This window comes from Nestor notabilis, unplaced genomic scaffold (assembly GCF_000696875.1).
Source record: "Nestor notabilis isolate BGI_N333 unplaced genomic scaffold, ASM69687v1 scaffold32969, whole genome shotgun sequence".
NCBI lineage: Eukaryota > Metazoa > Chordata > Aves > Psittaciformes > Psittacidae > Nestor > Nestor notabilis.
In genome coordinates, this window is record NW_009943814.1 from 9,714 (window position 1) to 35,174 (window position 25,461).

At 42.5% G+C, this 25,461-nt stretch overlaps 1 protein-coding gene across 1 annotated transcript; it reads left to right on the forward strand.

The window, feature by feature from the left end:
- ITK (IL2-inducible T-cell kinase) lies at nt 1-25,461 on the forward strand. Its single transcript, XM_010022107.1, has 17 exons — nt 1-201; nt 9,458-9,562; nt 11,432-11,513; nt 12,922-13,050; nt 13,710-13,750; nt 14,541-14,692; nt 15,144-15,209; nt 15,391-15,445; nt 17,677-17,756; nt 18,398-18,534; nt 19,323-19,397; nt 20,095-20,266; nt 20,979-21,195; nt 21,815-21,879; nt 21,970-22,088; nt 24,704-24,861; nt 25,390-25,461. The coding sequence occupies exons 1-17, from the start codon at nt 31-33 to the stop codon at nt 25,459-25,461; spliced, it is 1,896 nt and encodes a 631-aa protein (XP_010020409.1). The 5' UTR covers nt 1-30.

Genomic DNA, 25,461 nt, shown 5'->3' on the forward strand with positions numbered 1-25,461 from the left:
CGGGCACTGAGCACATAGGACCAGCATCCCATGTCCTGGGATACAACCATTCTTGGCTCAACCATGAATAACTGTGTGCTCCTCGAAGAACTGCTGATCAAAAAATCCCAGCAGAAGAGAAGGACTTCACCTTCCAACTTTAAAGTGCGCTTCTTTGTCTTAACCAAATCCAAGCTGGCTTACTATGAACATCGCCATGGGGTATGTCAGCCATTTTCTCTCTCAAAACAGAATAATGAAGGGAAGGATGAAATTTGTTAAAGGAAGGGAAGGATGCTAATGGAGCAAAGCACAAACTTTATAAACTTTGTTAAATTTCATTAACTTTTCTGATCCTTACTACAGCATCATTCACTGAAAATTGCAAAGTGGTCAAATTTGAGGTGATCAGTGGGCATTTGGTGTGCACAGAGGAATAAGACTACTTTGCTGTTTATAGCAAGGGTCTAGTTTTGTTGCAGGAATTTGGCACGGTCTGTTGTAACTGGAGTGTGTAATAGCTGCGTGACCCTCTGCCTGGCAGTTCACATGGGTACAGGGGTGACCTGACGTGGAGTATTGCAGAGATCACAAGTGTACCCTAATAACATCTGCAAAAAGTCATCCACAGATCCTCACTTTCTCATTATTTTCTTCAGGACAGCAGATTGATGGCTGATAGGAGACCAGTCTTGCTTTTTAACAGAAATTCAGCTGCCATGTGTAACATGGGTCGTGTTCGGAGTTAGCTTCATAAGGGATGCAAGGATGACATCTGTGCTCAGACTAGGCATTGTTTCCCCAAACTTGTGTTTCCCTGGTTTGCTAAATATGAAGAAAATTAGAAGTCAGTCTGAGCACCCCATTGTGCTAAGTGTTCTAGTGAAGTGAGAATTATTTCCTTCTATTTAGCTGGATGTTTGCTGAGCCTCATTATGGTTGTAAATAATATTACTTGTTTTCTAACAGTCGCTGAGCATGCTGTTAATCCATTATGTTTAGGCACTGTTACTGTATGAAGAGCAGAACTGGGGATCGTGCTGCCTTGCTATACAGCACTGGAAACTTCAGACCATCTAATTTTGCTCAGTTGCAGAAAATTAAGTTAAAACTGAGCCCAACATGAAAAGCAAAATATGATGTGCTCTTGTATTTTATCATAGCCTAGTTGAGACTGAATAACAACTTTAATGGTTAACAGTCATTTTTACTTGCAAGTTATTTCTCTCAAATATGCTCAACAACATGTTTTTCTTGCTTTTGTTTTATAGTCTGTGTTTTTCTTACCCCCATATTTAAATAGGGTAATATTTATTGCTGCACACTGAATATGTGATTTGAGACTGTCTGCTTTCCAAACTATCTTTCAAATGCTATTAAAGATTTTAAATTCCATTATAACTATTCCACTTAATTATTCTGGGTTCTGTTTTCAAAAGCATCTAATTGATTCTGCTGTAGGTGTTTAGAGAAATCTTCACAACTAATTTTCTTTGGCGCTTTCTGAGTCTTGGTGGACTTGAGATGAACTCAAGATACATGTTGCACAGACAGGTTTGCAGAGTCGCAGTAGGTGCCTGTCAGCATCTTCAGACACTGAAATAGCTTGGAAAATGTGACTTGGTGATTTTCAGTGGGGCATAGATTCATAGGCTGTGTGAGCGTCTCTGGAAATTTTCTCCCCTAATCTTCCTAAAGGTCAATTAGGTGAGATGAGGGTTTGGTATCTTATCTACTCTATGCTATATATTGTGCATTTTAAGCATGTACATATTATGTATGTGTAGAGATGTATATGTAAACATACATGCTACTTTAGGCCCACATACCCATTCAAGGGACAGTGGGAATATCTGTAATTACAGGGCTGATTTTCCTTGGAATGTTTTTTCTTCTGACACAAACTGTCAAAATCAGGTTGTTACATGGATAGAAGAACTTTGTATGAAACTGAGAGAAAAGAGTTTGTCCTGTGAAATACTCCCAGAACCGATCCTCAGCCTCTTCAGTAATCTTCCCCAAAATTAGACCACCCTGGTGAGACCTCCATGTGATCAGGTCATTGGTGTTCTGGAGAGCAAAGCTTAGGGCAGCCCATGAAAGTACCATCTTGTTTTGTGCTGAGAACAGAATGAACCGCCAGCAATTGAGTTCACAGCTAGTGAAGGAAAAATCACTGCTCACACATGGGCTATTCCCATCCTCTGGAGTGAACTAGGACTGGGGAGTGTGCGCAGGCACTGAAATCAATGATTTGTAGTGCTCATTCTCTGGCACTGGTTTGGTTCAGCTCCATAGGAACTCTCCAGAAATGTGTGGGGCTGGCAGGGGTTAGCACTGGCTGTCACCATTACCAGCAGGCTGTGGTTCTGCTCTGAAGGCTTAGGGCAGAGCACTAGGGACATAACTGTTCTCTGCCAGCTGGCTGCAGTGATGGGGAGTATCCTCAGGCATGTGTACTGCTCCATAGAGATGGGACCAGCAACTCTTTGGGCTTTTAAAGTGTGTATTTTTAAAGGGGAATCTCTGTGGAAGTTTGCTGTAAGAGTTTTCTTTAAGAACCCCTTTCCAACCTTAACCAGTGTCTTACTGTACTGTACAGTAGCCATCTCTCCAGTCCCTGGTCAGTCAGTAATAACAGCTTATGCATAGAGTCAGGTAAAACAACTAGTGAACTGCTTAACAGTTTGACAAGTCCCACTGATTTCAATTAGGTGGCTTAAAGTAAAGCATACACTCATTTAGCCCAGGATTACATGTTTTGCCTGTATTTAACAGGGTTTAGCACCCAGTCCCTTTCTCTGCATTTTGACATTGTGGGTATAAAAAAGATGTTTAAGAGTTTATTTCCTAGTCCAAAATAAGGAAATAAACAGGTCAGAAGGATACAAGTATAATTCTGTAAATAATACCAAAAGCTGCCAAGAAAACCAACATCAGAGAAGCAAATCTTTGCAATAAGTGGAATACTCTTTTTGTTATAATGGCCACAGCTAGACAGGAAGCACTGTTCTCCTCAGGGGCCAAGCACGCCATCACTGTTAATGAAAGATATTTACATATCTTATTAGGAGAATGAGCCCCTAATAACTGACAACAATAAGAAGCTGTGTTTTCTGGAATTCATTACACAGTGCACAATGCAGGGCTGTCTTAACATAAAGCAAAGCCCTGATAACAGGCACATGTATTCAGCCCCCGTCTCTACTAAAATACATCAGAAGGGCCTTTATTAGCACATGCAAATCAATTCCATGGGCAAAAATTCTTCATTTCCAGGGTCTGATTTTATAGCTACTGTACATGTGAGTAAACGAGGTTATGGGAATAATCATTTTAACTATTTCAATGAGTTTGATCCTTACCAGGCTAACTGATAATGCCAACACTATGTGACACTCTCACAGTCCCAGTACTTTTGCAGTACTGCAGAAGAAACAGGCAAATAAATCCCTCTGAGGAGGTGTTTAGGACAGAGTTTCAAATGTCCTTACTTAGCAAAGCACTTGAACTGGTGAGTTACCTATATCCCATTTGCTTAACAGCTTATGGTGCTTGGTAAATCCTTCAGGTTAGCAGACAGGGCAGTGAAGAGAGGTTGTTTAGTATTTCAGACACTAAGCAGAGGTTCTTCTATAGTCTTCAGCATGTCACATTCCTGCCGGATGGGGACAGCCAGTAATGAGCATCTCTCCCTGTGTTTCAAGCTGGCTGTAGCCTAAAAGTGGCACAGATGTCTGAGGCTACTGGCACACCTAGTGAATAAGCCACTGTCTATTGAGCTGGTACCACACTGGTAATGTGGTACCTTAACCATTACATGATCCCTGCATCAAAGCTGCTATCTTGGCATGGCTCGGATCTGCAGAGTGCTTGGGTCTGTCTGTATCAACTATGGAGAAGTGCTCCGTGTTCCTACACCAAAAATAGGCATCTTGCACCTGTGCAGGCATTCTGAGAATTATTTCAAGGCTGGAAAAGTTGCACCCAACACCTGAGAAGTTCAGGCACATAAATACTTTTAAATTTTATATCTTCATGAACTCATGGGCTATAACTAGTCCAGCTTTTACAGGCAGCAATGAAAGGCGCACACAGAAAAGGACCGAGTTCTCTTTTCATTTACATCAGCACTATTCTTCCTACACTGGTCAGATGCTCAGGAGGTCAAATAGCATGAGTCAGCCTTGTCCTGGGCTCTTTCATTCAGATCTTTGATATTCAGATATAAAGATGGCACTTTAGTGTGCCTTGAAATTTGCTTTCAGTTTCTTGTTCCAGGAGAACAAAGGAATAAACTTGTCTGAAAAGCCTTTTATCAGTATCCTAAAAATGCTTCAGCTGCTTCTGTTGAGTTATCTACATGTTGAGTTACTTGCAACAGTCCAGCTACCAACAGTAACAAAAGCAGCACTTTGTTTCTCAATCCAGCAGTCCTTTCATTACCTTGATTATTCTACACAGAATCCAACTTGTCCATCCTGCCCCGGAAAGACTTTTTTCCCCCAAGACTAACGTAAACAGACTAAGACTTTTCTCCCAGAGACCTCTATTTTGATGTTCCTCTCAATTAGAGTGACAAATCCTACCATTCCTCATTGCTTTGTGTATTCCGAATACCTTACAGTCATGAAGCCATAATCCTCATATAAAATTGATCTAATTACAGTTTTAAAGACTACCTTCCAAATAAATACACATGTGAGCAGATATGTTGTTCTTCGTTACTTGTCATGTATTTATTAACAAGTTCTGCTTGCTTGCCAGAATTTTCAATACCATCTGTCTTCTGATGCACATCTCCAACTAATTTATTAACAATACACATATAGCATACATGTGTATTATTAATGTACACACATTAATCACATACAATACACAAAGAAATCAGATTTGGCATCTGTCTACATCATACCTGTTTCAATGAATTTTTATGTAATAAAATCAACACAACCTTAAGTAAGATGGAGACAAGATACAAACCTGTGCTTAATGTTAAATGAATCCTTTAATACACCTCTGTAAATGTAAACTGGATTTTTTAATAGTTCAAATTTTATTATTGGAGTTGTGAGAGGATTAAGTTCATATTGTTTGCCACAATGAGCCTTGTTTTTATTGTGAAATCACATAATCATGGTAATACTGGTCGGAGGGCACTTCTTAAATCCATTTAGTTGGTCTTCGTGCATGGGGTCAGCATTAGATCAACACTCGGAGCAGGACTATCACTTGCACACAAACAAATCGGCTGTAGCATTGACTGCTTGAAAGCCAAGGACAGAGATTTCATGTCACCAGCACAGCAGTCTCGTTGCTCTAAAAATACTTCAACGTGCGTGCAAACCTCTTTTCACAGTGACATGCACTTTATTGTGGTGGAATGCAGAAGTCAAAGCTTTTGCTTTTTTCCTTCTTTTTTCCTGCCTGTTCCTGAGGGACTGTATATAGTGATAAAACCCCCGCCTGATTTGGTTTCACCTCCTCAGGCCCACAGAGTAAGAAACCCTAAAATCATCTTCTGCCCCTGTCCAGGGGCACACTGAGCACAGCTGGAGCAGAGGTGACACAAGACAAGCGGGTCATGCCTAGTGCCAAGGCAAAGATCGTATCTACTTAATCACCAGTTAAGAATAGTTCCTTCTAGTCAAGACCATAAGTGAAAACGGGGAATGGAGTTTGGCTCAGACTCTTACAAAGATACCCTGATAGTACAGAGAAGGTCATTAAACACTTTGATTGATGGAAATGTTTTTGCGGTTGAGTTTACAGAGGACTGGAATTTCCTACCTTCCTCCTCCACAGCTACAAATTAGCTTTCCCCTAACCTCCTGTTGCAGCCAGCATTGCAAAGGAAGGGACACACAGGCAATGGGGATGAGGTACAGGGAGATGGAGGGGTGAACACAAACACCCAGTGATGCTGGGCAAGGAAAGCCTAGCTGCAGTGTAGAGAGCCCTTGGTAGTGACTGATGACAAGGGGCCACATGGCACCTAATTGCTTGGTTTTCCCCTCACCAGCACAAAAGAAACAAGTTCTTAATACAATTATTGGACCAAGGGGGCTACATGAAACATAGCATGCTGCCTTTCTGCCTGCCAGAAAATACTGCCTGCACTCTCTTCCCATGCTCTTTGAGATAAAGCTCTGCCTACCTCTCTCTAGCATTTGGCTTCCTTCCCTTCCCTCTGATTCCAGCACTAGTGGCTACTTTTCTTGCCAGGGCCCTTTGGTTCATAAGTGTGGTTCAGCAAAACCTTTAAGCATCCACCGAAGGACCTTCAGCCTAAATGCTTGGTGCAGCACATTTGATGAATGGGCTTCACAAATAGCAACAGCAAAGTGTTAGCCAGAAAGCAGCAAATTCCTCAGACTGCACAGCTCATATCTTACAAGATCTTAGACATTCACAAAGCCTGAGGGTGTAGAGCCACAGTCTGAAAGTGTTCTCACGGCTCAGACCTGTCACCTGCAGCAGCTGCTGACAGCTCTGACCTCTCACCATGGCCTCCACATCCCTGGTAGATGCCAGGCAGCTTATTTCCTGAGCAAGCACAGTGAGATGCCTTCTTGAGTCGGAGGTTAGGGCTGTCAGTTGTCCCATAGTCAATTGTCCGAGTATCTAAGGCCAACAGGGGCCATTAAGATCATCTAGTTTATGCAGTAGACACAAGCTAAAGGATTAATCAGTGAAAGAGCTGCTGGAGCTGTGTGGCAAGAAAAGGTGAAATAGCAAAGACGAAGACAGCAATGCATTGGGCTTGTGATGAAGCTGGCTCTGTTCAGAGCTGTTAGCTCACCTTCCCAGAATTTCCACATTGCAAATAATAGATCAAAAGAAATAAGCCAGGATGGACTGATCTGCAGCACACTGTACTCCTTGTAGGACAGCAGCATGCCTTGCTTATCTTTACACACACATTACACGGTAAGACCACTGATGCTTTTTCTGACTGACCAACTAAAACATCTGTGTAATCGTACTCCAGTCAGACTGAAAACAACAAATGGAGATCTGTCAGCATGTTTTGTCTCTCCCCTTTAGGAACAAGTCTCTTTTGGAGACTGTTTTTAAGAGGCTTTTCCTCTCCACTCCCTTCCAAATGGCCCAGTTGCTTTTGTTGGATTAAAGGGCAGTCAAGCCTCCCAAAAGCAGGGATATGTTTAGTTTCCAGACCAGTTTCTGGGCAATGCCTTGTTTGTGAGTGGTATTTCCAGTTGTTTGTGCTGCTACAGGGCTGTAATTGCTTTCTATCCACAAAGTCCCATCTGCTGAGGATATACTGGGCAACGCACTGGCTGCGAGATGTACCCTGATGTTGCACTGCAATATGAGATTATGAGGATATGAGGAGCTTCCATTGCTGAATTATGTGATTAAAAGGAGCACAGTAGGTGATGGGAGCTGCAGGATGACTGCATAATGCTCCTTGAGAAGGCTGGACCCTATCTTTCAGCAGAGCCTGGAAAGATATCAACAATCTTAAGTGAAAGAACAGAGTGTGTGACTGGCACAGCACCGCTTCCTAAAGCCTCAGAGGAGGATTGTGTGCGGTTAAGCCCTGGGACTTCAAAGGAATAAGATGAAGGATGGTTCAATGCTAGCAAAATTGAAGGCTGTTAGAGAAAATAAATGGGTTTGAGTCTCATAAAAAGGGTAGAAATCCCAGGGGCAGAACAAATGATAGAGGAGGTTGCGGAGAAGGGACGGAGGAAGCGAAGTCTGGAAGGAAGACGTGAATAGACAAGAATAAAAGAAAATAGATGGTGAAAATGGGGTGCAGTAAGGCCTTTTAAGGCTTGGCAATACTCTTGACAGTTAACTGGTATTTACAATTAGGTGTACTCTACAGCTGTGAGTTTATTCATATAAAAAGATCCCAGTACACCCCATAGACCTACATAGGAAGATATTGCCTACAGGAGACAGTCCTGGCAGTAAATCCAGAGGCACTGGTTAAACTATAAGCAAATAAAAATACAAAAACCAAATACACCAGCAAAGTCCAGCAAGAGCAATGTGAGACCACACTGCAACAATTTCCCTCTCTTTCCTCAAGACCAATTATACAAAGGCAAAATACCCAGCTAGTTGTGCAAGAATGAGGTTTGAGCAGCCTTGGGGCCTCTCTGTTGTGGGGCTGTTGACAGTATACTATGGCAAATGTGACCCCAACTCCAGTGGCATCAGCTTCTTCCCTGTTTTAGGCTAAATTTAATGATGAAAGGTAGCAGTGGAGCAGCAGTGGGGGTCAGTACAGTGGGGGGGACAGCTGCTGCCAGTGGGACAGAGCTGCAGGGTGGCGGTGACATAGGGAGGAAGGGGCAAGAGGGAGCTGGAGGGTGAAGGACACAAAGGGTTGGGTTGTGCTTCTGAGGGAGGGCGAGAAGGTTGCCAAAGTCTTGCTGTGTCTCTGAGTGATAGCCTGTGACAGGTACAACTCAGTCATTAAAGTTCATGCTCTCTCCCGCAAAACCAGAAGCTTTTGCAGTGTTTTGGAGGTTCTTAAATTGCACCGATTTCCATCATGCTGTCACAAAGCTGAGCTGGGAGACAGAGAGTGTTTAATCCCTACTGAAAACAAATCAAAACAGGAAACCAGTTTGCCTCCGAAGAGCGAACGTATTTGTAGTGAACCCTTCAGAAGCGTGCACCAGCCACCAAGCCTTAGCTCAGCTCCCGCCTGCCATGTGCAGCATCTACCTCACCTTTCTCTTGCAAAAGTGAGTGTCATACACCAAGGAGCTATGGGGTGAAGACTTGGTAGGAAATAGGTTACACTGAGGTAGCTGGGAAACTTGGATGTCTGTTCTTTCCTTACCCTTTCCTAGCTGTTACCTGGGTATCTCGTATACGACGAATAATAATTCAACAGAGGCTGCCAGAAAAATCATGTTGTTGGCAAATTTTTGAGGATATTATTTACTTCAAAATTTCCTGTTATTTTTTCTTAGCTAGAACCCCTGACAGAACAAAACCAGAGAAGTGTTTTGAGTCTTGGAAAACAGATGCAGTAAAAATGCTACATTTTAGCTAAAATGCTGGTTTGAAATTCTCAGTAACCAAATATTTTTTTAAATAAAATATTTATTATTTTGTAGCTTTTCAGGATGAAACAGGAATGTTGGTGAACTAAACATTTCATTGAAGTAGTTCCTTTTGGTTAAAAGAGTATTTCATTTTGTTGGAAGAAAAAAAAACCCTTGAATTTCAACCAAAGGTTTTGACTGGTTCACTAAGTATTCATGTGCTGAGTTGAAATATACGTATGTGCATATATGTGTGTGTATGTGCAGTCCATGTGGAGGTGTCATATATAAGAATGATTCTTCATACTTTTAAAAGCCTTACATGATCAGTTAATTTGCTTCTGCTCCATTAAGATTAAATCTCCCATGCACAGGACAGTCTTGCCTAATCATTCACTTTATCCACAATCATTATCATTAACCAAGTGCTTTTCTCTGTCTTCTAGAAAAAAAGGACTTTGAAGGGTTCTGTGGAGCTTTCCAGGATTAAATGTGTGGAAATTGTGAAAAGTGACATCATCATTCCCTGTCAGTATAAATACCCTTTCCAGGTGAGTCTGTCTGGTGGCTGCACTGATAGAGATATCACCTCATTCAGTATTTCAGTTAATTCTCCCTCACAGTGCAGTTGTTAATGAACCCAATGCCAAGGTGAATAACAACAAAGGAAGAAAAAGCAGATCAAGGTTTAAAATGATCTGGGGAATCACAGACTGTGTTTTTACAGGGTCCATAAACTCTTACACTCATTGGTTTTAAACTGAAAAGGATCATTAGATCTTCAAATCTCATCCCATGTTTAACACAGTATTCAGCTATCCCATTAACTCATGTTCGGAGATAGCCCATTTTTCACACGGGGAATCCACCCAGGGTTTTGGCTGATTTACCTGTGTGGTGCTGAAACTGAATACACTCCATGGCCTTTGCATCAGAAACTGGTGAATGTGATGTTTTAGGGAGCTGCTCCAAACAAGCACAAAGAGACCAGTACTGATAGGCTGGTAACAGTGGACCAGTCATGATGGACAGTGCTCCACTGAGGTTGCAGTAATTGCTCCTATTTGTAGCACATCTAAATTTTGTCCCACAGTCACTTTTGCGGTATTTTGTAAAATTATATTGTCGGGGTTTTTTGGGGGTTTTTTTAAAATATCTCAGCTGCACCCATCTGTACATCTTCTGCGGAACCACCAGTGGCTTTTTGGTTTTGTTTGGCTCATCTGGCAAGTGATTGCCTTGCAGAAAGGCATGAAATGAGTGATTTTGTGCAGTTGTGCATGCTCATGGCTATGTCTTTTGGAGATCTGTTTCCTGCATATTTCAAAATCTGCCTTACATTGTCAAAACATACAGACATCATAATATCAACAGGAGTGCCTTCAAATGAGTGGAAATTATTCCTCTCCTATTTCTGTTTTTTGTAAAACAGGTTGTAATTTATTTCTACGTAGCATAAAAACTGACTCACACGGCTGTCTCTGTGTGCCTGCAAGGGCATCAGGCCAACAGATAGCAAATGCTTCCTGTTCTTTAAACAGTAAACAACTTTGCCTCCTCTACATCCCAGGAGAAACTTTAAAAGATGGCTGATCTCTTCCAGAAACCTCTGTTTAAAGACAGTGGTCAGAGCATCAAAGAGACGAGGTCCCATTTGGAATTAAACTGTTGAGATAAATATTGGAAGAGAAATATAGATGATGCATTACATCAAATTTTAGTCATCCAATTCAGTTTCTGAGTCATTTCAGTTCTTTTGATGATTTTACTACTTGGCCTGAAATTTCAGAAACATTCTGTATTTCTCTTCCTTCGTTGTATTAAGGCCAAGTTGATGAAAATAGCGTCTTGACTGCTCATTGTTCATCTGCTGCAGCTTCTTATTTCCCCTTTATAATCCTACTGAAAGCTATTAAAAACTTTGAAGAATAATAGTAATCCAAGTAATCTCCAGGGAGTTACATGAGATCTATATTTAAACAAAAAAAGGCTAAATTTGGCTTTTAGATCTTAAGTGAAGGTATCTTCACAAGAAACTGCTAAGAGACAGATGCAGTTTCCCCAGAGATGCTTTAGAAGGATAAACTGCAGTCAGCGAGTAACGTGCTATAAACCCTCTGCAGGTTGAAATTGCTATACCTCCACTGATTTCACAGGCATTTCTTAACAGCATAAAAATGACCTAAACCACTGCTTGTCTAGAATTCTTTCTTGATCAGGATTTCTACTCCATATGAGATAACCAAAAGTCAGTGAGGTTAAGAGATGCTTCTGAACAGTCCCTGTTACTCCACTTTCCCATGTCATCATTTGGTGTTTAACTTGTTGGTATGAGGGCTGTTCCCTGCTGCTCCATCGTGCCCAGCATATCTGGGATTGCTTCTAATGGATATTGCTCCCTTCTTTACTCCCCTCTCCAGGTCTTCCATGATAACTACATACTCTACGTGTTTGCACCTAATCGTGAGAGCCGGCAGAGATGGGTCTTTACACTGAAGGAAGGTAATAAAACCCCTGTGCTCATCTAATGTTGAAGTTACTTATCCCAGACCAGTTTTTTCACAAACTGTAGTGCAGAGAAAATATGCAAGAAGGGTCAATGTCTTAGATTCAAGCGATAACGGGGAATGAGGTTATAACATCAATTTGCTCGTGTTTTGCAGCAGCAGGAGAAAATGTGGCTATGGAATGCTTTATTTGCCTCTTTCTAGGATAAACTGTTAGTATGTTACTGTAATTTGAGGTTTCTTACTCAGGAAGAGATGAGGGGTTTTCTATGGCTATTTTTTAAAGAAATTAATCTTTTCTGCATAGAAGATTTTTCAGCTCTTACTAATAGATCTTTTGTTTAGATGACAACCTTCTTAGAGAATCATGATTATTAAGAAACATTTTTGCACGTAGTTTTCATTTCCTGTTCACCTCCTGAATTGTGCTGTGTTCTGCTGAACTGATGCTGAACTCAAGGCACCATAACTAACCACCACAGGCAGAAACGAAGCCTAATATTTGACATAAGGGAAGTGTTACTTGGTTACATGAAAACTGCACCAAGCTTCTGACATAGCTTTTTCCTGCTTTATAACACAAGCTGCTGTATTGTTCACTCTGAAAACATTGCATCTCATGGAGATATTATTAAGTTCACGCACTTACTCTTTCAACTGGTTATTCCCCTTCTGGACAGCACTTGCTCCAAGCTTCTGCCTTATCACCTCTTCTTACTCAACATTTTGAGACTGTCCCATCCCTTGGACAATTTAAATAGTCTCTTGAAACAAGTCAGCAGAAATGTTATGTCCTTATTAGGAAATTTATTAGTACAGATGGAGAGCCTGAGCCTCAAACGGAGGGACCTTAAATCACTCATGCAGACATTCGAGACTGTTATTTACACGTGCAAAAAATGGTTAATGGTGGTGAATGCCAGTTTGTACAGCTCCTTGACCTCCTGACATCAGGCCAAAGTAGAAGTGTCTGTGCCCTACATCTATAGATACTGTAGAGATGTAGTCTCTCATGGGAATCATCAGTATATGGACTTCCAGGTTTTATTTCCTTTTATGAGACCTTCCTTCTGTGGTTTTGGTGTTTATCAGTTTAAAGAGAGTGCCGCTTTGGTAGGATTCTGATCTACCGCAGTAGAGAGGTATAGGCTCCATCAGCAGCAGGAAGGATATTTCTCCACATCAATGGTGGCATTCACTCCTTTTGGGAAAAAGAAAAACATTAATGGAGGAGGCTGATATATAGTAATAACTTAAAGCTTGGTTTGACAAGAAGAAGCTTCTTTTGAGTGCAGATTATTTCCATTCAATTCTAGATGTCTTTCAGAGCTGATGCGAATGCAAATAAATTAATTTTCCCCCTCTTTTTTCTTCTCCTTTTTTCATCCCCCAACATTTTCCAGAAATCATAAACAACAACAGTTTGGTTTCAAAGTGTCATCCAGATTTCTGGATAGATGGCAAGTGGCGATGCTGCGCTCAGACAGAGAAGATGGCAGTTGGCTGTGTGGAGTATGATCCTACCAAAAATGGTATGGGACTTGCTAAGACCATCCCAGCTTTGAAAATATTTATTCCTAGCAAAAGTAAAGAATTGAATCTGTCTTGTACAGAACATCAAAGAATATCATGTTACATTTCCATCAAGAGGCATGTTGCTGGCTTCTTGGGATATTATGGTTTATCTTTAACTGTATATGGCATTCTTTGCTTTGAATTAATCTTTTCCTCTGTATGGTGCTTGGGGCTGTCTTTGGAGTCAGATGGAGAACTAAGAATTTAATCAGCTGTGCTCAATCAATAAGCCATAACAAGAACTTCCTTGAGATATACTCATTCAAGCCTGTGTGTCCTATTTTGTCCTAACCACATTTCCTCTGTGGTTTCAATGGCCAAGCGTAATCTTTACGTTGTCTCCTGAGAAACCATATAAGCAGTCAATCATTCTCAACCCAAGACACTGTAACCTTGTATCTGGGGGATTCCTTAAGTAACCTGTACCCCAGTTTCAAGCCCATCCTGTGTGGCTGAGTCACTGTATAGGAGCACACTGTTGGCATGACTTGCTCCAAAAGGCCAAGACTTGCTATCTACTGGGTTTGTATCACCTTTATCAGTTCATTACCTTGACATTTTCTCCCCTGGTTTTGTTCAGATCTACTTCAAATTACCCTTCTTGATTTCCTTTCAGCCTCAAAGAAGCCTCTTCCTCCCACTCCTGAAGATAACTGGGTGAGTGCAGTGAGGCACATGAAGCTGTCCTTGGTGTCCTGTCCTGTGTGTTTAACTAGAAGTGGTGAATATACCCTCATAAAGGTCCACTGCAGTGCAGTGACCTGAAGTATCATCTGTGATAACATTCCCTGGGCTTTTCTCTTGCCTTTTCCATATATTTTCATAACCTAGAAATCATCAGCATCCCACTAGAGTTAGGTTCATTCCTACAAAGACAGCCTAGTTTCACAAATAACTTTCCAATGGTAACTGAAGCTTCAATTTTTTTGTTCTTCAATCTATAGACAGGGAAGCTGGGGAAGTAGGAGGGATATGAGAAAAGCTGCTGTGATGGGAAACGGAGAAGTGATTTTCCAAATGCACTTGTGGATGGGACAAAATGTCATCAGCTTATTTAATAAGAAAGAGAAAAGGCAGAAGCAGGGCATGAGAAAAGGGCTGGAGGGCAGCAGAGCATGCGACAGTCCTCCTCTAGAGAGGCCATGGAGATTTTATCACTGGAGGTTTCTAAGAGGAATCTCTGAATAATAGGTCAGACAGAGGTAAACCTGCCCTAAGAAGGCATAAATACCTATTTTCTGTGCAACTGAAACTTTTGTATGAAATGAATTGTTTGAATGTGCTAAAAATTCTCACGGTGCCACCATACCCCACTAGACACCCTGGGGTGCTTTCCCAGCTCTGAACCCAGAGAACACCAGTGCCTCCAGGGATATATCATTTTAAAGAATATGCCATTGGGTTTTATGACTATGAATATGATGAGCCTTTTGCCTAATTTGTGCAGAAATTGTTGCTGGACCCAAAGGAAGCCTTAGTCATGGCCATATATGACTATGAAGCCCAGAATCCGCAGGAGCTGACATTACAATGTGATGAGGAATATTATGTGATTGACAGTTCTGAGGAACATTGGTGGCTGATTCAAGATAAGAATGGGTAAGTCCCTTTTCAACAGCCAGTTTACAAACCCTTTCTAAATCCCGTTTGTTCTTCCATTAACATATATGCTGCCCTCTTGTATAACTTGTGAAAGTTACCCTCTGATATACAGGCAAAAAGCAACGGAAGGTTATTTACTTTCTTCCCTTTGATGTTGCTTGTATTCAGGCAGCTGAAGAAAAGGATCTGAATGTTACCTAAAATAAAAGTCCTTAGCTCAGGCTGATATTTGCTGTCGTATACGTGGGGGGAAAAACAGTGAAAAATGTGAAACTCTGCAAGTTTAGGGGTGCAATCAGTTGTTTCCTTCTCCAGTAACCCTACTAAATACATAGCAATCAGCACTTCTGTCATGCAAAGAGCAGGCAAATCTTTCAGGGCTGACTCCTACAGATGCAGAGAAAATCCTGTCTGTCTGGCACACTCACACCATGTCGCATTTCAACAGGCATGAAGGCTACGTGCCAAGTAGCTACCTGGTGGAAAAATCACCCGAGAATCTGCAAATATATGAGTAAGTCGTGCCTGTGTTTGTCTTGTGTCTCCAAGTGCCCTGGATTTGTTCTACAAGCCTCAAACATCCCTACCCCACATAATGTGTCGCCGCTCATGCTGGGGACACTGAATTCAGATGCTTTTCAGCAGAAATTTTACTAGCCTGGAAACGCTAACTAGGAGTCTTTTGATGTTTTCAGATGGTACAATAAGAACATCAGCAGAAGCAAAGCAGAAACACTTCTCAAGGATGAGGTAAACCAGTGTTACACGCGGGGTGGATGGGCAATAATAATTAATTAATGACAAATGAGGAGAAGCCTGTGAGGGTTGCTTTGTGTAAGAGAGAGCTGGACCCTGGGTTCCTGCTGTGTTGTTGTCCTTGGCTGTTCTTAGTGTGTGATGCAAGATAAAGGATCACTTGCAGCCTCCCCCTTACCTCCATGGTAGCTGAGTGTGGGCAGAGAGCCATGCCATCCTTCTTTGGTTAAACACACCCAATAACCGAGGCTGGTGGAAAACACTCTTTTGGAACACTGCATCGACTGAAAACTGATTTTAGCTCATCTTTTCTGCCTCTGCAGGAGGCCTGTGGATGCCAGTAGTTCTCTGAAAATCTAACCAACCTCATGCTGAAATGTTTAGGGTGAAAGCCAAGGTTTTTTTAGTTCTCTCTGTGTGTGTGCATGTAAGCATCTTTCATTTTTCAGCTGAGACTGTTTTCCAGTGAAGACTGTAGTGAAAATAGAAAGAATAAACTTCTTGTTCAAATTTTCCACACAAACATACCGCTAGTTTCAAAATCACCTCTACTGTGATTAGTTAGTAGTGTTAGTGATCTACTAACAGGAGACACAAATAAAGTCTTGTTTCTTGCAATGATAGTATTTTATGCAAATAAAAGCATTTTTATCTGGTTTTACATATTATTTTAGTTCTTGTAACTCCTACAGGATGTGTCCACGCATGGTTTAGTGATCTTATTTTTCCTTTTGGTCCTACCAGCACAACTTCTCCATGGCAGCCCCCTTCACCTGGCTGCAGTGGCTTCTGGTTCAAAACCTTGCAGCCCCCACAGCTTCCCCCCAAAACTGGCCAAATTCACGAGTGATCTTTGGCCAGTCTTGCTGTTAAGTGAGACAGAAGGGCAAGAAGAGAGTTTCAAGAATCTCAGGCAGGATGCTGTCTTCAATACTTGCCTATCTGTGCAAGCAACCCCACACTGCCAGGGAGATGAGTCCTAAAGCTTGCACTGTGCATGATAAAGATGCTTTTTAGAGCTTCCCTGGGCTAGATATTCTATAGTGCAGGTATGGTAGATATTGCATTGAAGAGATAACCCTGGAAAGTGTATAGCTCATTGGGCTGATCCCACGTGGTCAGAGCTGCACGCTGGGAGTCAGCAGTTCATATGCAGGGGATGCAGTAGCAGTCTTAGCCTCTGTGTTCTCATGGAGCTGAATCAGGTGGGAAGGAGGACAGGGCAGGGTGCACTTGGTGGATTAGGTTTGCGTCAAGCATTGTGGGTGGGTAGAGAACATATAAAACAGAGGAAATCTACCATGTGAAGCAAAGAAGGGGACGAAACAATCAAGCACTTGGGATGCCAGATGAAAAGCATCTTTATCTGCAAACAGAAGAAAAATGTGTTTTTTGTTATGAATGTGTAGATCAGCACAGCATATTGCATCCAAACTGTTACGCTAAATCTTCTCCTCTGCCATCTGATCCATTAGTGCCCGGCCCTGCAGGATCATGGCCTAGGATACATTTTAGCATTCAGATGAGTAGAAAACAATTAGAAAGGAAAATTGTCCTGTGAGTGCCAGGGTGGAGGAAGCCTCCTTTCGTACACATTGCTGTTTAGATACAGGATGACTGGAGTACCTGTGAAAGGCAGGATCTTCTCCAAGCTTTTCCAATTTGTGATACATTGGCAAATTATCTTTCATACATTCCCATATGGATTTTCTGGTGTTTCATAAATTGTATGCTCATTCTGTAGCTGCTCTCTCAATGGAGAGCACTAAAGGGGCTGGCCTTTCCACTTGGCTGCACATTTCATTGAACTTGTGTGACATTACTGTCACCAGTGTTCTGTCAGATGGAAAGGAGCCAATGGGTCCAACATTTCTAGAGGAGAGGCTTGGAGGGACAGAGGCACACACTCGTGTACCTATACCCACATATACACAGCACAAGTGCTCACGTCTCATTTCCTCAGGAAACTGAGCTAAAAATACATAGCACCCAAAAGAGATCAGCTTGGGTGTACCTGCAGGCTCTGGGCAGCCATCAGAGCTGCGCATGGGACAGACCAAGCTCTGTCAGCTGGCTGATGGCTCCTTTTTTCGCTACATGTTTAGCACATCCTCGTGACTGAGCAATAAGGAGGGTTGAAACGAGCAGAGCTTTGTCCCCAGACCGCTTCTCTTTTGTTCCCATTATGTCTCTAACCAATTTTTTCTCCTTTGCTCCTGTTGCAGGGAAGGGAAGGTGCCTTCATGGTCAGAGATTCCAGGCAGCCTGGCATGTACACAGTCTCTGTTTTCACCAAAGCGTTAAGGTACAGCTGAGCTCAGCAGCTTTTCGCATCAATTACATCAATGAAATGGCTTCTATGACAGTGTAATCTCTGTTTTGGCATTATAAAGAGAGAGCAGAAGGCTCACGAAAATTATAGAGGAAAATGCTTCCAAAAAAGGCAGAAAAGTTAGCTGCCATTCACAAAGGGTATTAAAGGCTCCACTTCTCCCTGCATCTAACTATATGCCTATAAATAGTGTCTTAGACATCACTGGGGCTGTAATTTTAGTGGAATTTTCTCCCCAGATTAAGTGTTGGTAGATCAACATGGGACTCATCTAGACTCATCAGAGGTTCCTAATACAAGACTAGTGAAAGGGTTTCAGTGATGGGGCAGGAAGTTTTGCTTCAGAAAGAAGAGGTAGAGAAACTTTGTACTCAACCTGCCTTATCAGGAAACCTCAGCCTTTCTAGAGATGAGACCATCTATGAGTGAGAGGGAGAACATGCAAGCACAGAGCTTTCATTAGCAATTGCAACTCACTCCTTGCTCCTCTCCCATTCGTTCTGCATAGGGAAGGTTCTACCCTTTGCTCATTTGCTCCTCTTCCATTTATACCCCAGATTCCTGTCTTTTTGCTGCAGCCTAGTTTTCCTCAAAGAAAACCTTCTCTTTTTCAGCACGGATAACAATCCCGTTATAAAGCATTATCACATCAATGAGACAACTGACGTTCCCAAGCGATATTACTTGGCAGAAAAGCATGTGTTTGACTGCATCCCTGAACTCATCAACTATCACCAGCACAATGCGGGAGGTGAGTGAAGGCTGATGCTGAGCAGGGAAGCTGCTGTTTTACCATGCAGCCAGGTGACTGTTTTGAGTGAAGGAAGACTCCCAAGCCCCCTGTCCTTACAATGAAATATTAAATGGCATCACCTTTTCTTCCACTTATCCTGGCACTCAGATGGTGGGAGAATGACCATCTAAGGCCAGCTTCCAGCATTACATCTTCATTCTGGTAATATCCTTCTAAGGCTGACTATGACCAACACAAATGTTGTAATGACATACTATAGAGAGCCCTTTCATTCCTGGGAGCCACTGGGGATGCATCACCACTGTCAGAGCAAGCTACCTGGTTGTGTTACACTTGCAGGCCCTTCTTGCCCAGGAGGTGATGTATCCCTGGGCCTTGATTTAAAACAAAATTAGGGGCATGGCCATGATCCATAGCCAGACATGGGAGTTACCAAAGACTCCCATCCCTACAGCCCAGGAGTACCAAGGGGAAATTCTGGGCTCCAAAAATACCCTACAAATAAAAGGTGTAATTTTGAATTTCGTCAGAGTTAATAGAGACTCACAGCTCACATTTGCTGACAGAGTGAAAATGGGAAATTAGCTGAAACTGCTCAGAATTGGCTTCCTTCTAGCAGGCAGGAAATCATAGTCTGAATAGAGGTTTAGCTGCCCTCAAGTGGAGCTGAGAACTCAGTACAATAAATCTGCTTCCAGTATCCGGGCTGCCTCCCGGGGTAGTGACAGCCACGCTTCCCATGACTGTGACAATAACTGGAACCCACCTTTTCCTCTGTTACCCAGGTCTTGTCACTCGTTTGCGGTATGCAGTCTCTTCTTGGAGGAAAAAGGCCCCAATCACTGCAGGGCTGAGCTATGGTATGGTACTCTCACGACTATATGGGAATCACACTCTTCACTGGTTAGCTGGGTGGTCCTGAATATCCCCATGGATATTGATGAATATTCATGTGACTACCACCACAATAAATAGCTTTCCTCAGACCTTTACACTGCACTATTCACTAGATTATCACCTTTGTTATTACCCTTGATAACTGAAAGAACTGATCATGCAGTGCCTTGAGGGAGGTGATGAGAACCCCAGAGTCTCAATGAAATCAACATTAAATACTAAATGAATGCTGAATGGAGGTGATGGGAGTAGGAGCACAGCATAACTCGATGGAAGCTGAGTCCCTCCTGAAAGATGCCTCCATTTGCACATTGCTGTCTCCAAGAATTTTGCTGGTATCCTCTTTATTGTAACTTTGAGACATAAAAGAAATTCAAAACCATGTTATGCTCAGTAGTGCACATACGCATGGTAGAAACAATCCTCCCTGAAGAACTGGATAGACAAGACAAATGGGAGAAAAAGGGGAATGTTTTTCTTCCTACTCTTAAACATGACCTGCAGCACAAACTAGTCAAATGAGTTACCAAAGGTCAGGCAGACAGTTTGAAGAAGAGCCAGAAAGTCTCACTTCAAGTCCTGTCTCAATGTTTAACTCATAAAAGCTTTGTTTAACATTTTACTGGTAGATCCTTACTCTTTGTTCCTTACAATCAACAGGAAAATTCATCATTAACCCCTCTGAGCTCACCTGTGTACAGGAAATTGGCAGTGGTCAGTTTGGTGTGGTTTACCTTGGCTACTTGATGGAGAGGACGAAAGTAGCCATCAAGACCATTCGTGAAGGAGCAATGTCCGAAGAGGATTTCATTGAGGAAGCTAAAGTCTTGATGTAAGTAGTAGATTCACCAAGAAAATCAGACCCTGAAGGATTCATAAAACTGAAACAAAGTGTTGTGATGTTAGGAATATGAATGGGGAAATTAAACTTGGATTATCTAGTATGTATCTAAATAATATAGAAAGAGACTAGTGAGCTCTGGTGATTGCAAAGAAAGGCAATTCAAAGTGTAGGTGAATTAGTGTCCTTCTAAATCTACCATTGTTCAGAATGGTCTTCCAGATCTCTGCTGTTCTAGAGGGCAAGAATAATTGATGATGTGTTTTGGAGAGCAAAGTGGTTTTTGTCAAAAATAGTTAGATGGAGAAATCTCTTAAAATTTGGGGGAAATTTTACTGAAAAACTCAGCTGCAAATTTGATATTTTGCTTTGCACAACTGAAAGTGTTTCTCTTTGAATTTATTGACTTTGTTCCCTCCCTTCAAAAACAGATGGAAATTGATTTTGGTTTTGTTTGACTGGATGATTTTCCATGCAGAAAAGTCTTTTGTCGACCATTACCATTAAAAGGGGATGATACTTAGTGCTATTTGACATTAGACTTTGTCTACACATTTTCTTCATTCTGCTTAGTAGCTGGCCTTTGCAGAGAGAGGGTTGCAGCAGGGTGATATAGGAGGCTGAATATAACGCACTTGCTGTAAGGATAGAAGGCACTGAGCCTGTTTCAGCTTCTTTTCCACCTTCCTTCCCTATCCCACAGGAAACTGTCTCACCCCAAGCTAGTCCAGCTTTATGGCGTGTGCTTTGAGAACACCCCCATATGCCTGGTGTTTGAGTTCATGGAGAATGGCTGCTTGTCCGACTACCTCAGGAGCCAGCGGGGCAGTTTTTCAAAGGAAACCCTCCTGGGGATGTGCCAAGATGTGTGTGAGGGAATGGCTTATCTGGAGCAAAACTCTGTCATCCACAGAGACCTCGTATGTTGGTCCCACATAGACTTTTTCTCTGCTTCAGCTGAATGTTTCCCTGTGCTTTCTCCCTTCCTTAATATCAGCTTTCACACTCCTGCTGCCTATCGGTTGATAGGAGATGCAGCATCTCCCCTTATTGCTGAAGCAGCACCAATACTCTAGGTAAAAAACCCATCCCCTGGAGCGCTGATTATCCATTTCCCTTAACTCCGTTTGGGAGAGAAGAAACAAGCAAAGATGCCAAAAAGGCCTGTTCGAACATATATATAAACATGCATTGCTGATAAAATGCTTTTAATTACATGGTATTCAATCAAGCTGCATCAGCCACTGCTACTGTTTTGTTAAGGGAGCAAGGACTGAGTAGCTGTGGATATTTTAGGGTCCTTCTCTGCTCTTTCTGGGCAACAAAGGCCAGCAAGTCAGACTGATGTTTTTCTGGCAACGGGAACATGCTGGCCATAAAATGTACTCAAAGCCTAAGAACCTCAAGTTTTTGCTCTCTTTGGTGCGATATCACTTTGAGTCTCCTTTCTTTAAGCACTATCTGCCCTGCCAGGATGAAAGCATCAGTGGTTGTGAGTCTTTCAGCTCTGACCTTCTGCCTTTGCACCTTTTCCTGCAGGCCGCTAGGAACTGCCTGGTGGGAGAATCCCATGTGGTCAAAGTATCTGACTTTGGGATGTCGAGGTAATGATGCCAAGGCTGCACATGTTCCCTGCAGGGCTGTCATGGGATGAGGGGGGTTACTCAGCATGCTCCCTTCGTTTCCTTTTCCAGGGTTGTCCTTGATGATCAATATACCAGCTCCACGGGTACCAAGTTCCCAGTCAAGTGGTCTGCTCCAGAGGTTTTCTCCTACAGCAACTATAGCACCAAATCTGATGTTTGGTCATTTGGTAAGAACCTCTTGTCAGAATGGAAAAAAAATCAGCAAATGCCAGCTCAGAAAACCATGGGGCTCAGTCCTCAAGCAAACTCTCCTAAACACTACATCATCCGGGCTCCCAGGGTGTTTTGCCTGAATAATGGCTTAGGAAAGCACACCTAAATCATTTAAGTGAAAGAAAGAATCATAAACTTCATACGTAATTTGGAACACTGCAAATACTGCCAAGTTAATGTATTGTATTTGTGCAATGCTATGTAATACCAAATAATGAACTCTATTTCATGCTGATAATAGCATAAGTGTCCAAGAACAGGTTGGAGAGTCACTGACAAGATTATATAAGGAAAGGAAAGTGATTTAAGCATTCGATCTCTCTGCGTGTCAGTCCTGGGCACTCATACTTCACTCAAACCCTCTCCCTTTCCAAGTTTGCTCTGCTGACTCCATTTGCTTTACGCCGATCTGACAATATTATTTCACTGTTCACATTTTCTCACCTCATTTCCTGCTCCCCAATGCATTGTTTTATGATTTGCATCTGTTCTTTGGTCTCCCTTCTGGACCCTCAGAGATAAGAAAACCGTTGCATATTTTTTTTTCCCCAAAGCCATTGGCACTGGAGATAACAAAGACTATCTCCTGGCCTGTTGATCTGGCACACTGATGTGTCTGGCCCCTCTCCAGCTAGCATGCAAATTGTGGTACTGCAGAATGAATCGGCACAGTGTGCTGTGCACAGCACACAGTCAATGGGGTGCCACTCAGCTCCGGGCCTAGCAGTAAATAATGCAGGATTATAACCTTTGCTAGTCTGTGCTTGTGAATTCTGTGCTTCCCTCTCGCCTTGCTGTCTTCTGCTGGGGTTGAAGTTCTGCATTCCAGTGGTGGATTATGAGCAGCACAGTGAGAGCTGGGTGCTCAGCCCCACGCAACCGCCCTCACTAACCCAACCCTGAGATGCTTTAGAGCACCATCCCTCTTTCCATGTGCCCTGGCATGTGGAAGAGGCTGTCAGCACTCACCATGTAATAACAAGGAACAACATTTGCCAGTGGAACTATCCCTGACACCTCAAAGCAAAGTGGCAGTAGCACGGGGAGAGATGCTACTTCAGTAAGAATGTTCTTTTGCTTCACAGATTGGAAGCTGACCCGTACACTGAGAGCCAGGTGCTTCCAAAAAGGATGCTCAGTTTGATTTACAGTCAAGCCAAGTGAGGTGAAGTTGGCTCACTCCAGTTTCAGGGCTGAATGAAATACTGGCGAGCTTTGCTTGTGTTGGTCAGTCCTTCTTTGTGAAAGGTGCAGCCAGCAGTGTTGTACATCTGTCAGACTTGTTATCTCCCCATCCAGTGGGGTTTGCATAAGAGGATTCCTCTCTCATGTCATGGTCTCATGACTCTGAGAAGCTTTCTGCTCCGCTACTCTGCAGCCCATTCATCTCTTCTGCCAGGCCTGAAATCCTGCTGTGCCCAGGAGAACAAAATGCGTGTGAGAAATCCCAGTGCAGGAACCTGCACACTGCGGGAGTACAACTGCTCTGCTTATTCTTCAGTAGAGCCAGTATCATTGGTGAGGAGCTGTAATCTCTATGCATCTTCCTATTTGAAGAATTCAAAGCTGGAAAGCAGGCAGTATTTAGCAAAGTTGACTGACAACTGTATTTCAGATCAGTCTATCTGTCTGTCTCCCTTTTCCAGTACAATGTGAACACAGTTTACCAAGTCAGTCACATTAGGTGAGCAAAGAAATTAAACCTAATAATAACAGAGATGCCTTCTAGTCACTTCATTTGCAGGGCCTCTCTGATCTGGTAGCCAGCTGCAAGGTATTCCACAGCCTTTTTGTCTTTCACTGCCTCTTGTCCACCCGACTAGAGAAGCATGAGTTTCTGTACTGCTCCGAATAGTAATCATAGGAAAACATTTGACTGTTTAGGAAAAATGCCACAATCCTTCAAAATTCCACTGTCATTCCATGTGAATTCATTTCAGGGAATCACACCATCTTTTGTAGGTGAGGAGTTCCCAGTACTGAGGCTGAGCTGACTAACAGAAATAGAGCCATTCATACTGCTTTCTTGCTCTGGAGTCTCACCAAAATACAAGCAGTTGCTGATGTAGGACACACTGCTGTTAGGAACATCAGTGACATGTCTCTTGTATGTGATTAACTGGAAGTAAAAATAGATAAACTGAATCAATGACAAAAAGCAGGTTCTCTTACCCAGATTACACATCTGGATGGAGTACATGCACAACCATTCCCTCCTTCTAACAGTTTGGGGGAAGACATACAACACTGCTTTTCTTTCTGACACAACACACTTACACTTCATCTGACTCATGGGGAAAGACCCTGTCCTGCTAGACTATCATGAAGTAGGATGCAGAGAAGTCACACTTGCAGTGATCAAATGGATACTTCCACATGGTCCAGTGCCCAGCAGAGATCCTAGCTGGCATCCTCAAACTGTACAGCTATTTGGGCCTGATTGTTCAGATGTGATAATCTGAGTGAAAATACTTTTCCAAGTAACGGACAGCAGTGCCAAGCTGCAGAGAGCAGCAGGTGGAAGGATTTTATCTGCTGCTTTGTGATTTTTCTCATTTGTTTGCTTTAGGAGTGCTGATGTGGGAGGTCTTCAGTGAAGGTAAAATCCCCTATGAGAATCGCACCAATGGAGAAGTGGTGGAAGAAATCAACGCAGGATTTCGGCTCTACAAACCCAAGCTGGCCTCCAAGGCAATTTATGAGGTCATGAGCCACTGCTGGAGGATGGTTAGTATTGTAATGGGAGAGCCCTAGTTCCCAAAGACAAAAGCTCTCTTCCCCTTGTCTTTCTGGAGGAGAGAAAGGTATACACTTCACTACTAAAACAAGACAAAATCCTGGAGCTGAAGCACTCTGTAGCTTTCATCTGCTTTGACAAGCAGACTCCAGGCTCTTTGCCTTTCATTTAAGCTGCTGTTTCTATAGAGTGTATTCACTGAGAAGCCTATGTAAGGCACCTAACTCAATTCAACAGTTTGCTTCCTAAGAAAGCTGCAAATCTGTGGGGCTGAGTTTTAATAGTGATGGTAAAAATGACAGCCAACCACTACAAGGTGCTTAGTGTCCACTGGGCAAACTCACTGCTAGTAGCAATGAAACACTGCAGAGAAGGAAGCTCATTCTTCTGCTGGCATTTTCTCTGTAACAATAGCTTGTACTTTTGTTAATACTCAGTTTCCAGTTTTCCTTCCTAATCTTGCCATTCCTCACAAGCTGACATTAATGTTCTCCCACTCTCTTCTCTCCCCTGCTCAGAGGAAAGATGACCGGCCATCCTTTTCTATTCTGCTGTACCAGCTGAGTGAAATCTCTGAATTGGATCTGTAA